General features: G+C 45.9%; 1 protein-coding gene across 3 annotated transcripts in view; it reads right to left on the bottom strand.

Moving 5' to 3' along the window:
• SPOCK1 (SPARC (osteonectin), cwcv and kazal like domains proteoglycan 1) overlaps positions 1-14,052 on the bottom strand; it is a 466,817-nt gene that overhangs the window by 12,202 nt on the left and 440,563 nt on the right. For all 3 annotated transcript variants that reach the window (XM_015239542.3, XM_072956999.1, XM_072957001.1), the window contains one exon: positions 2,156-2,272. In XM_015239542.3, the coding sequence (XP_015095028.1) occupies positions 2,156-2,272 (117 nt within the window). The remainder of the gene's footprint in view (positions 1-2,155; positions 2,273-14,052) is intronic.

The raw sequence follows: 14,052 nt of genomic DNA, 5'->3' as shown, positions 1-14,052 counted from the left end.
GAAGCCCTGCTTAGTCAGTAGGACGTCTGACATGGCACAGTGTACCTGGCCTTTAAAGCAGCATCTTTACAAAAGGGTCTTCAATGTCCAGAAGCCAGGAACCTAGGTCCTGCACCTCCTCTTCTGAGCTCCCATAGAACCCTGTGCTTCCTCTCATTGTCCACGCCTGTGAGTTACACCCTGAGCTCCTTGCTCCCTCCAGTAGCCTCAGCCAGTGCAGGCACACAGAAGGTGCTCCAGAGGAGAACTGGTTGAGAGAAGTGTTCTAGCTACTGAAAACTCTACCCCTTCAAATGTAAAAATCTTTCCAATTTACCATTTATTCCTCTGGATATCTTAAAACACATCTTAGAAAAGAGCCCCCTTTTCAGGAGAGACCATGGAATGCCATGTGGCCTCTTTGAAGGTCCTGACCGAACAACCTCTACACTGATGACGTCCACAGGGGAGACTGAATAAACGAAGATGATTTACTCTGACACTAAATGGCTCCACACTTCTGTACAGAATGTTTTCTGTAATATGCATCAATGTTATAGGATATTACCATTTTCATATATATGAGAAAGGGAAAATTTAATACTGCTGACTGACCACCAAAAAGAAGTGCCAAGCTGATTGGGCAGTAGTCTAAGCTCCAGCTCAGTGGCCACACCCACTTGGAAGGTTCTAGAAAAGAGGCACATGCATCTGACATCCAGGGGCAGAGGAAAACAGAGCAGCCCTTCTAGTAGGACCCAAGCACACGTGGGCCTTCTAGGGTTCGGTGTTTCCCCTTCAGAACTCCCACACTGACAGAAACATCTCTGCCTTCTGTGCCTTGTGGGCTAATCAGGCATCATTCCTTTATATCCCTTCACTCCAGCTGCTTCAGGACATCAAACCCGAAAACCTCTTCGGGGGACTCCATTTGCTTGTGCCCAAAGGCAGATCTTTTGCAGGCTCCCTAACAATCAGAAGGAGTCTCCTGGGACTGGAGGCTGCAGGAAGCAGCTCTCCCTTATCAATCTGCCCTTCACTGAAAGGTTGCTCAGAAAGCCCAGGGGCTCAGCAGCTCCTGGAGGAACCCAGGGAAAAGCTGTGAATTAACTGTCCACACACCCCCAAGGAGACCTTCGGAAAGAATGGAAAGCAGCCATTTTATGTTCCCCTTCCCACAGATAAAACCACCAGGACCTACTTTTTGGACACTTAACATTTGCTCCCCCAGAATCTTTATCTTTCCACTAAGGTTCAAGATCCAAACTGGTAAAAGAAGTGTCCCCTAGTTGAATATTCTCTACTAATATCTCTAAATGGCCATGAACAGCAAAGAATAACCAAAAAATTAGGAAGTTCATTCTAATTTAGTCTGAAGACCAGATGCTGGTTAACCCCTGGGTCCCTGGGTCCCTCAAGTTGCCAGTGGCACTTCTTACCTATTTAATTCAGTCCAGGAGCATCACGTTCAGAAATCCTGTCAGGATGCATGCGGGATCAAAGATGGGATGCAATACTCTATGCTTTAAACAACACGTGTTTTGATATCACTTTGTCACAGTATAAGAAGTGCTCCGTAGAAAAGGCCGTGGCAAGGCTATGTGTATCTGAACAATTGCACTGCTGAGTACGTCACTCTGTGCCCATCAGCCACGGGGTGGAGGGGCTCACCGCTCGTGACCTTTGGGTTAAAGGCAGTGAGAGACTCCATCAAAGTGCAAACATCCAGACCCACTTTGAGCTGCTCCAGCGTATGGAGAGGCTCTGAGCATTGTCTCTACCAAGTCAGTAATGGACAAAATGCATTCTGACTAATGTTCTGAGAGATAAATTATCAAATATGTTTGCTACAGTGTTGCTTATAATGGCTGAAAGTTAGGGACAACCTTCAAGCTCCAAAATAAAGGTCTAATGATGCAAACTACATTCTATCTATAAACTGAGATTTTTTGTTGCTGTTACAAAGGAGACTACTAGTTGCTCAGCAACAGAGACAGAACCCCAGCATGCTGTGAAGGCAAGGCCATGGAACAGCCCGCACAGTCTGTGCACACAGGGACCCTGGTGTTTCCTGCCCACCAGCCCCCCAGATGCTCCTGTGAAGTCACCAATGGCCAGTAACTGAGGACACGCGGTGTTTACAGTGAAATCAACTAGAAGAGCGAAGCCATCTTACTGCCTTGCGCTGCGCCAGAGCCGGTGGGCTTGATGGCCCTGTCAGCATCCTCGTGAAGGGCTCCAAACCAGTCTTTCAGCCGGGAAGCGAGGTTCCTCAGGTCCTTGTCCGTGCAGGCTGGAAAAAAGTAGAGGGGACAAATAGTGAGCCCTCAGGTTTTCTCCTCCTGTGAGCTGTCTGCCCTCAGCATTTGATGCCCCCAGCAAAGCCGTGCTCCAAACAGACTTCCCTCTGTAACCAGGACAGGGCTCCTTCCTCCACTGTGACAGCACCCCCAAGATGCTGCTACTCCAGATAAAGAACATGACAGCGAGAGCCGAGACCCCAGGAGGCAGCACTGTGCATGGCTGGGCCTGGCCTGCCTCGGGACCGTGAGAGCCAGCTGTGGTGGCCTCCCACTTGTGCTCCGGCCTCCATAGACCATCATGGGTCCCTTTCGCTAACCTGATCAAACTTGCTACCACGGTCTGCCACAAAAGATCACATTTTCCACTGAACTCACGCCAAGAGATTAACACTCAGAAATAGCTAATGCTCTTAGGGAAAGGCTGCCCGGGACACCAAAAGATCCCAGTAACAGTGACTCTCAATTTTGCTTTAGCCCAAGTTTGGATTTGTGGATGTGACATATATTTTGTTGGCCTTTGGACACACTGACATGACATTCCCTTGTGGGCAGATGGATGCCTTCACCCTGGAAGAGTCTTTTCTGTTGGCAGCCCGTCTGTAACTCTCCAGCTCATCTTTCAGGGTATGACAGAGTACTCGAGGCCACCGAATACTCCCTCTGAGAACAAGAAAACCCAGATGCGTGGCTGAGGAAGTGGCCTGTCCTTCAGTGCTTAGCGATGGGCTGAGGAAGGCGAGCACAAGTCCTCTGAAGGTGGGGACCAGCATCACACACTGAGCCATGTGTGCACACGGGAGGAGGAGGAGCAGGTGCTGATGGCTTGGCTGGGTACCAGGACTGGGCCCCTGGAGCCGGCCCCCACTAACACACTTACTGGCCCCAACTCTGAGTCTTGGGGGAACAAAAGGCCCTCTTTTTTGACCTTTCAAATGGCACACAGCTCTACACAGGAGAGCATGTGGTCTGTCTGCCTGAGGGGAATAGGACGTAGGCTCTACAGTCCATCTCACATTTGAAAATGGAGAATTAACAGCAGCTCTTTCTTTTCGATTGCCATGCACACCATCTAGTCCACATATTCTTTGAGCAGAGAAAATTGCCAAGTCAACTTGCAAAGGAAATGAATCCTCATCTCACACTGTAGGATAAATTAGTCAGTCTTGTCTAACTAGCCCCTGACAGAAGTGCAGGCTATCTGTATCTTTAGAAGGCGGCTGCATTTCCCACAGGCTTCCCAAGGTCCCCAGGCTTCGCATGGCTCCTCCCCCCATTTGTACACGTGGCTCAGTATGCGATGCTCCCCCCCACCCCCCGCCACCGAGAACACTTGCAATCTACTTCCTCAGCCCATCTCTAAAACAGGGACTGGAGTCTGGAAGGACCAAATCTGTCCCTCAGGGAAAAGTCCTCAAGCAGGATGCCACCGGCCTGGGTAGAGAGAGATCAGAGAGCTGAAATGGAGATGGGAGGCACTCAGTTACTGAGCCCTGTTCACTCACAGTGTCCTCAACCGAGTGGCGCTCATGAGGAGACCGTCAGGCCCAGTCTGCCTGCAGCCAGATACGTCCCAGAGGAAAGAATGATCCCCAACAGCAGCCCAGGGGGCCGTCTGCTCTGCCTTGGTGTCCTGGCCGTGACAGGCTGGCAGTGGGCCACCAGTGCTGGCCGCCTCAGGTGCCTGTCATTGCCCCCGCTAAAGCTATGAATGAGGACTCATGTCTTCAGGAAGAGGGGAACGGAGGGGTACCTCCCACACACACTCAGCTCCTTTCTGGGGAAAAGTAACTCGTGTGTGGAGAAAAGCATAAAGCCACATCCACCTTCCATCTAACCAATTCCTGTCATTTCCAGAGCAGGGTTTCTGATGGTCTCTTTATTCCTCCTGGGACAAAGCCAGGGTCGTCGGGCCACAAGCATCAGCTCATCAGCAGGAATTACGGTGCTGTCTTGGGAGAGGATCTGGCGCGATCACGAAGGCGAGGACCCCACCCCCTTGCACTGCCTTCCCTTCCCAAGTGGGTGGGCGCAGTCACTCCTGTCTGTCCTCCCACTCCCCTTCTCTCCCCTCCTGCCCCCACCCTGGCTTCAGCTCACTTTAATTGCTCTCATCCTCCTGATCGTCTCTGCCCAGCATCCTATTCCTCAGTGTTTCCGTGGTTGCCCTTTTGTTTCTACAGGTCACTCCCCATCTTTCTTCCATGACCTCAGTCTACTCCAGCATGGCTACTGTGTTGGTGGCATCTCTGAGATCCACTGACCCCCATCTCCCTCCTGTAAGCAGAGAATGGCAGTGCCAGGCACTCATAACCTCAGGGCAAACACCTGGGATTGCTTGTCTTGAACTCGTACAAAACGTTCCCTGCTTTGTGCTGTCACCACTGCTTTTATTCCAGCCCATGCTGCCACCATGACCTCCCACCAGGACCACGGTAATCGCTCTCCCAGTCTTGTACCCCATGTTCCCTTCTCCATCAAGCAGCCAAAGTGATCGTGCTAAAGTGGACATCTGATCAAGACCTTTTCCCGCTTAGCTACTTCACAGGCTCCCAATCCCTCTGCAGCCAGGCCACCCACACTAGTGTGATCACGGTGGCCTCCATCTCTCTTCTCCCCTCCTCCTTGGCCTCCAGACTCTGCCCTTACCGTCCCTTCCACACAGGTTCCCCCTGGAACCCGCCTCTTCTGTCTGTCTTGCTAATGTCTATTTCTCCATCAGATCTCTTGCTTTAAAGGTATTTCCTCTTCGACTACTACAGCCCCCAGACTAGGCGAGCTTTCCCTTTCATATGCTTCCAGTGTCTTGCTCCTCCATGGCACTCACCACCCCTGGAACGCCTGGCTCAGTGTCCCTCTGCCCTTCTACATTACAGCAACAGGAAACATGCCCTGAGTCTGGCTCAGACTTCGGGGCCCAGCACCTTATGCAGTCGGCTCCTGCATACTCTCCGTGCGTAACTCAGTAAAACTGCCCTCTTGTTGCCTTTTGTCAACTTCAGCCCGTCCATCTGCAAAATGGCATCATAAAGCTGAGCCCATAGCATCGCGGCGTGGAATGAAATGAGAGATTATCAGTAAAACAGCTCACAGCTACTGGCGTACAGCAGGGACTCAATAAATTTATGTTCCCCCTTCCCATATCCCAGTTGTCTGCATAATATGTTAGAATTTTATTGTTATGCTTTTTTTTAAAGCCTGAGGAGATGCTGTGATATAAAGAATGACAGCTCTCCTTCACTTATTTTGTAGGTAGGTCAGTACAAGTCCAAGTGATTAAGCTTATAATATATGTCTGCCTCCTTCCAGTGGAAAGCTCCGTGGCAGGAGGGGTTGGTCTGACCTGCCCACACCTACACTGTCAGCCTTAGGGTAAGGGTATGTTCAGAATGTACGTACTGAAGGAAAACATGAACGCACTGGTGATAAACTCCCCAAGTCAGATAGCTATCAAGTGGCAGAGACAGGACTTGGATTCTGGCTGCTATCTGGCCGGGCTGCCCCTGGGTGCTAGACCAAATTTTGGGATTGATTTGGCATGTGGGTAGCCAGGACTGCTTGAGGCAATTAATACTCTTGGTCCATGCTCTGGGTTGAACAAAATGGAAACATCAGGCCCTCACAGGTACAGGAAGCTCTGACAGTGACGCAGGGGAGGCGGCTAGAGGGGCATCAGAGGAGGGAGGGGTGCGTCAGGCTCCCGCCTTGATCAGCTGTGGTTTGAGAACAGCGGTCCTCTGGAAGGACTGCTTCCCGCCTGCTGCCTTCCTCTCGTGCTCCCAGAAGCATGTGTCACACGCACAGCCGCTGGGGCTTCATTAGAGAACAGTACAGCACCCCTGCATTACTCCAGGTGCACAGGAAGACAGCTCCCTCCCCCAGGAAGGCGCCACACTCAGGCAGAGAAGGCCCAGGGAATCTGGTGTTCTCCCTGTGGACTTCTCCTGTCTGTTTGGGAAATATAAACAGAACGCAATAAGCAAGAATAAATAAGGCACACGCAGCCTCCATGGAAGGCAGAACCCTGGTAAGAAAATGTGATCACTTTCTCTACCCAGGCACTCTCTATCCCCTGCACAAGCTTTAAGGGGGATTAAGCGAGACTGGCTGTGAATGCAGAGTGTTCCAACAAAGGCTGGAGTCCATCACAAGTGGCCCAGCTCATGAGAGGGAGAAGGGTGCCCTGTGGCTAACATCATAGGGCAGCAAGCGGTGACGAGGTCACTGCAGCCCCGGGGGGTAAGCGCTCCTGGGGGAGAAAGAGGACTGCTCCTTAACTGAATCGGTGTCAGTAGCCTGGCTCTGCCCATCCTCGTCACCCCGTCACCCTGTCACCCCTTCTTCCCTAGCTCCTCTGTCTTCCTTCAGACGAAGCCAAGGGCTATTGAGGAAGTTTTAAAATAGGTAATGGTTTTGGAAGGGGGAAGACAGGAGCTGGGAAATCTGTGCTGCTTTGAAAAAGTGCTCCCAGGGGCCAGGACTGGTATTCCGGGCTGTTCTGAGCTTACTGCTGACTTTGGGGGTGGCATGACACTCAGCAAAGCCCTCCTCTCAGAGGATGAGAACAGGCGAAGGTAAGGAAGCATTCCAAGGTATAGAACTTTTAGTCTTAGCAGCATTCTCCCAGGGCAGTCTACCCAGGCAATGGAAATGAGAGCAAAAAATTAACAAGTGGGACCTAATTAAACTTAAAAGCTTTTGCCCAGCAAAGGAAACCATAAGCAAAACAAAATGACAACCTACGGAATAGGAGAAAATATTTGCAAATGACATGACTGACAAAGGCTTAATTTCCAGAATATATAAACAGTTCACGCAACTTAATAACAAACAGCCCAATCCAAAAATTGGCAGAAGACCTAAATAAGCATTTCTCCAATGAAGACATACAAATGGCCAATAGGCACACAAAAAAATATTCAATATTGTTAATTATCAGAGAAATGTGAATCAAAACTACAGTGAGGTATCATCTCACACCAGTCAGAATGGCCATCATTCAGAAGTCCACGAACGATAAATGCTGAAGGGATGTGGAGAAAAGGGAACCCTCCTACACTGCTGGTGGGAATGTAGTTTGGTGCAGCCATTATGGAAAACAGTATGGAGATTCCTCAAAAAAATTAAAAATAGACTTACCATACAATCCAGCAATCCCACTCCTGGGTATATATGGAAGGAACTCTTAATTCGAAAAGATACATGCACCCCAGTGTTCATAGCAGCACTATATACAATAGCCAAGACATGGAAGCAACCTAAATGTCCACTGACAGATGACCAGATAAAGAAGTTGGGGTATATTTATACAATGGAATACTACTCAGCCATAAAAAAGAATAAAATAATGTCATTTGCAGCAACATGGATGGGTCTAGAGATCGTCATTCTAAGTAAGCCAAAAAGAGAAAGAAAAATACCATGTGATATCTCATATGTGGAATCTTAAAAAAAAAGAAAAAAAGAGAAAAGAGGACACTGAACTCATCTACAAAACAGAAACAGACTTGCAGACATAGTAAACAATCTTATGATTACCAGGGAAAGGGAGTGGGAAGGGATAAATTTGAGAGTTTGATGTTTGCAAATGTTAGCTACTATATATAAAAATAGGTAAAAGACAAATTTCTTCTGTATAGCACAGGGAACTATATTTAGTATCTTGTAATAACCTTTAATGAAAAAATATGAAAATGAATATGTGTATGTGTATGCATGACTGGAACACTGTGCTGTACACCAGAAATTTAAATATTTCAAAATAAAAAAACTTTCTAGAAGATGATGTAAAAATAAGAGGTGAAATTCTTTTTTCAGAGTGTTAATATCTAACAAAGAGTGTGTGTGAGTGTATCTCTGTGTTACAACTCCTAACTGAAGCCACATTTGAACCCCTCATTGGGGATGTTTGAAAATGGCAAATCTGACACTCAAGCTGTAAACCTCTGCTCGGGAACCAATTACTGTTTGGTTCTTGTAACTCATGAAATCTTGCAGCTAAAGAATCAAAGGAGAAAACGACCCCCCAATCATACAGACCCTCTGTCCCAGACCTTTGCCTCACCAGCGCTTAGCTCAGGGCTCAGGCAGAATCTAATACGAAAACAATGAGAATGTAATTTAAACTTGAGTGCCTCTGAAGGTAATTAAAGTGTTGGGCCGGACTGGATTCTCTCTGGAGCAGGCCAGAAGGCCTCTTGGAAATGGAGACCTGGTGCTGGCCCTTTCCAGCTCATCTTCTTCAGCCCTCCTAGGTGCTGCTGTGCATAATTACTTAATCAGAGCAGCCCTGGATCGATGCGCTCAGAGTGTTTGCAGTTAGCACATTCTGTAAAAGGTCCAGCTGAGCTGTCTTCAGGGCAGAATTAGATGCTGGGCAGAGCCTGGAATGGAGCAAACACAAGAATACCTTCCTGAACTGCCTAGCCCAGGATCCAACCTCTTCCTTCTACCCTGGTAGCCTCATGCTGCTGGTGGCCTTCAGGCACAGGTAGCCTCTTCTTCCCAGTAGGGAATATCCAGTACACAGCAAGTGCCCCAGTGCTGGGGGTGGGGGTGTGGAGGAATGCTGAGGAGTCATCATATGATACAAAAATCCCACTCCTGGGCATAAATCTGGAGAAAACTCCAATGTGAAAAGATACATGTATCCCAGTGTTCACAGTAGCACTGTTTACAGTCGCCAAGGCATGGAAGCAACCTAAACATCCATCAACAGATGACTGGATAAAGAAGTTGTATATTTACACAATGGAATACTACTCAGTCATAAAAAGAATGAAATATTGCCATTTGCAGCAACATGAATGGACCTAGAGATTATCATACTAAGTGAAGTGAGTCAGACAGAGAAAGACAAATACTATCTGATACCACTTATATGTGGAATCTAAATTATGACACAAGTGAACTTATTTACAAAACAGAGACAGATTCACAGACATAGAAAACAAACTTATTTTCCCCAAAGGGGAGGGGGAATGGGGGAAGGAAAAGTTAGGAGTTTGGGATTAGTAGAGACAAGCAGCTATATATAAATAGATAAACAACATGGATTTACTATTCAACACAGGGAACTATATTCAATATCCTGTAATACACCATAACAGAAAAGAATATCTATATATATATCTGAATCACTTTGCTGTACACCAGAAATTAACACAATGTTGTCAATCAACTGACTATACTTCAGTAAAAAAAATTAAGATTACACACTTGAGTTTATGGGCAGAACTGCACCCTCTGTCTTGATTACAAACAGGAGGCTGGCGCTGCAGTTAAGAGTGCAGGTTTCTGGGTTTGAACACCAGCTCCCAGGGTTACAAGTGGTGGTTTTCCACTTACGTCACTGTTCTCCAAGCTTCTGGCTTTTCGTCTATAAAATGGAATATCAACAGTATCAACCTCATGGGATTGTGGTAAGGATTTCATGAGAAGATGAAACTTTCAAAAACCAGCAGGCAGCTGGTTCTCTTCTGAGAAGTTTCAAGGGCTGGTACCACTTACCCTTGGGAAGCTGAGGTAAGCTCCCGGCTACAGCAGTTTTAGTGACAGAGAACACAATCCAGGCTTCATGATGGGATTTTTAAAGCATATACAAGGTGAATCCCCATTTCTAATTGGAGATCATCTAACAAAGATTTGAGCCAGGTTATGCCTGCTCAAATTAAATTGTGTTATTACATGTAATTCCAGTTTTTGCTTTTCAATGCCTAAAACATCAGTATATATGCATGTTCTCTTATCCTTAGAGAATGCATCATTTTATGTAAAAGCAGGCATGAGCAAAGGAATTAGGGCCCCATTACACAGGAGCTCGCTAGTAAAGTCCTTCTGAAAAAGCAGTCTTTGAAAGAGCTTAAAATACTGACATTAAACTGGGAGGAAGATGAGTTAAAGTAATTAACGGTACAACCTACAAGAAAAGATGGATAAATTTCCCTAATAAACCCATTAAGACTATTCTTAGCAACCTGATTTCAGGAGACCTTAATGTTTCTCTTGATTCTAATGATAATCCTTCATCTGGAAAAAGAAACACATTTAGAATTTGTGCAACATTTGTAAATGTGCATTAGTGGAGTCATATTATTTCTCCCCCTGAATAATCTAAGAGCAGGGAGGTTAGCTCGATGAAATGAGCTTTTAAAGCTGCTGAAAAAATCCACAGATTTTCCACACTCCAGGGTAAAAAAAAAAAATACTGAGTACACAAAATATTGGTTACAAATGCAAACTTTGGTGTTACTTGTGTTTCCCAGGCAGTGGGTAAGCACTTCCCTACATGGGAAACCTAGAATAGATAAGCAGCAGTGCTGCGGGAAACAGCATCACAACCCGCAGATTTACTGAAGGATTTCATAGCCAACCAGACTTCCTAGGTCCTCAACTAATAAAGACTAAATTGGAGAGATGACAACTCCTGTTCTCACCTAAAATAGCAGTGGCAGGTGCTTTAGGACAAGGTATGGGATGTAGCCTCCACCTGGACTTCTGAGAGCACCACGGGTGGGCAGAGCCCTGGCAAAGGGGCAGGGTTGGTGGTGCCAGTGCCTGCATGGGTCATCCCACTGCAGAGAGGCAGGCTCCGTGTCTGCAAGTCACTTAGTGTTTTGTTAATATAGGAGCACAAATGGCTGATGACAGTCAGGGGAGGCAGACTTGAGCGGAGACGCCTGTGCAGGGAGGACTTTGAAAAGGAGAAGACATTCCAGGCAGGTCTTAGAAATTATGAGGAAGCGAATTTGAATGAAGTGACTGTTTGATTTTTACAGCTGATTTATATTTAAATTAGCTCTGCTCAAATTAAACACACCAGCTTTAGCCTGATTAGCTCTAATTCTAAATCATAAACATATATAAAAACCAAACATATATAGATGTGTATGTATATATAAAATCTTCTGTATATTTGCTTAAGGATACTCCATTATATTACACATTACATAAATGCTTACATACATTCCAAAGACTGTTTTCTGACTAGTTAACACTGACTATTCCAGGACTGATGCCCAAGCCTATATCTGCATGAGGTTACAGTAACAGAAAACATATTTTGAAGGTACATATGAGTCTCCATTCCTAACTGGTGATTTGTGTCCAATTTAATCTGTTCAAATTCAGTGTCCAAATCTGGGCATTATTAAATGTAATTTCAGTTTCTGTGTTTTTCAATACCTAAAGCACCAATACCTGCATGTATGTTTTTTCCTTGAAACATAAAATAAACTTTACTGTTATTTAATGGGACAGGATGCCATAAAGGATTCGTCAAAGACCTTGACTGCCAAGCTTGGGATGGAGATCTGATCCTAATGGCCCGGTATATGTACAGAACCTGGGGTGGCCTCTTTAATTTGCAGGTGAGAGGGGGATGTCGACACACTTTCATTCACAGATTAGGTTGGGAACCGGGAGTGGATTTAGCCCAAATGCAGAAAACCATGAGCTCCTCTCAGTTCCTCACCACAGCTTCTCCCCATCCTGGTCAAGAGTGACAGTGGTTGGAAGGATGGTAGCACCACTCCCTTCTTGTGACAAAGGCCCAGCAGTCCCTCCAGGGTGCTGGAGTCTCCGATAGAGGGGAGAGGTTGGAGCTGGAGTCGAAAACCCCCAACTGGAACAGAGGCTGGAACAGAATAATCCTGGAGATGCCTGGAGCAGCCATAGCCTGGCATCTTCACTCTCATGCTTCTCATGGACAAAGTGATAGATCAGGGTAAGCAAAGCAGTGTCTAAGGAAGAGCTGCCTCCTGAGACCATAAAGAGTGTCTTAAGATCTTCCAAATCCTGCTAGGTCCAACGTTTGACTCACTATTCTCACCCTTCGGGTTGTGCAACTCACTCTAAATTTGCATCCACCCTTGACCTTAGGGCATGAATGGGTGTAGTGGCTTGACATAAAAGAAGATGGTATCCAAGTCTCAAGAGACCTCCTCTGGGCTCAGAGAGGACCTCGTGACCGGCACAAAGGTGAAACAGGAGCTATTACTATTTCTAGAAACACGTCTATATTTGATCAAAATTCCCTGTTTAGCGATCTAGTATCTGACAAGGCAGTTTCCGTCTTCCTGAGTACCATATATAATCAACAGCGTAAACAGGAAAGATAGAAATTCCGTTTCCAGTAAAACTAGAACCGAGGTATGATCCCTAGCTTTGAACAACAGCGGAAGCCACCTGGGTGGAAGTAAAATGTCCAGGTGGACCAATAAAAAAGTACCACAGATATGTGTCTGATGGGTGAAGGACTCCTCCTGAAGTGACAGACCAACATTTCCTGTTCAGCATCCTGTTCAACTAAGGCATCTGAGGAAAGAACGGGGCACAAGCTACACAGGCAGAGAAACCAATAAGAAAGCAGGGAAAGTGCAGTGGCCTAGGGGCACGTCTCAGAAAATGCTCACAGAATTGTTACTCCTTATAGGCAAGAGGCACTCCAAGGTGCACCTTTGAGACAGCAGGAGAAACAGAGACAGCTAATGATAAAAACCTACTTGGGCCTGATCTGTTTCAGAGAAATGGAGAAGACTGACAACACAGAGCAGCCATTTTAGCAGGAAGCCATCTGTCACTGGTGACTCACTGAAGCAGAGTGCTTTTGGACTGTGATGGCTACAAAACTGAACGGGTTTCCCCCCTCCATCCACAGGACTCCATTTTGAATAGGTAGGCCATTAAAGTCTAACTTATTCCAATAATATGTTTTTTAAAAAGATGTCATATTGATATCGTATCTATCTAAATTATGGAAAAGAGCAGCAAAATAAAACTCACCACAAAATATTCAGCAGAAAAATGGAGAAGGTGAAAATACAGACCGAGTATAACACCACAAATTAAGATAGAACAGTCACTTATGAAGGAAGACAATAAAGTAGTACACAGAAAACTCAGAGAAGAGATGAAGAGACAACAGAGGAGACAGCACGTGAGCATTTAGGTTCCAGGGAAGAAGTAGAAAGGAAAACCAAAATCATCACAAAAATTAACCCGAACTGGAGGAAACACAATTGAGGACAGAACTATGGGAAACCCAGTAAGAGAGAAGATGCCAGAGTGAGAAGAGTGAACAACATGGAAAGGAAATAAGGAATTACAAATGATTTGAGAGAAGATGACAGCCATAGAGAGGAGGCAGAGGAAATCCTACATGTGCATAATTGGAGCCTCTGAAGAAACAAAAGAAATGGGACATATGTTTCAAATACAATTTGTTAAACCATTCCTGAAATAAAAGAAGAACTGAACCTACATATTGAAAAGGCACAGGATTCGCCAGGGAAAATTGACCTAGAATCGTCGCTACTAAGATCTATCCTAATGAAGTTACTGGCTTGCAAAAATAAAGAAGAGGGGACTTAGTAGCAGAAAAGATAGCCAAGTAACTTATGAGAGGAAAAAGAAGGCAACCCTCAGATTTCAGAACAGCAATATCCAAAGCCAGAATCCAGTAGAGCAATATGTGTAAGGTAGTCAAGAAAACAAAGTGGAACCAAGGCTTTTCTATCCACCTGAGCTTACCTTCCAATAACAAATATACAGAAAACCAGTTTTGAACCTGCAGTGACTCGGGAAATACTGTTCTCCTGAGCCCTTCAGAGGGGCTATGAGGGGGCTCATTGGACCCACCCATGGAGATGACTTGGGAAATACACATATTTAGGAATGAACAAACCTGTAAATTAGAGTGACAGATAAGAATGCAATGATACATGCCCTGATAATGAATAAATGATACAAAAAAAAAAGGAGGTGAAGGGGAAAA

Source organism: Vicugna pacos, chromosome 3, assembly GCF_048564905.1.
Source record: "Vicugna pacos chromosome 3, VicPac4, whole genome shotgun sequence".
In the NCBI taxonomy this organism is placed as follows: domain Eukaryota; kingdom Metazoa; phylum Chordata; class Mammalia; order Artiodactyla; family Camelidae; genus Vicugna; species Vicugna pacos.
This window is presented reverse-complemented; position numbering and strand designations above follow the sequence as displayed.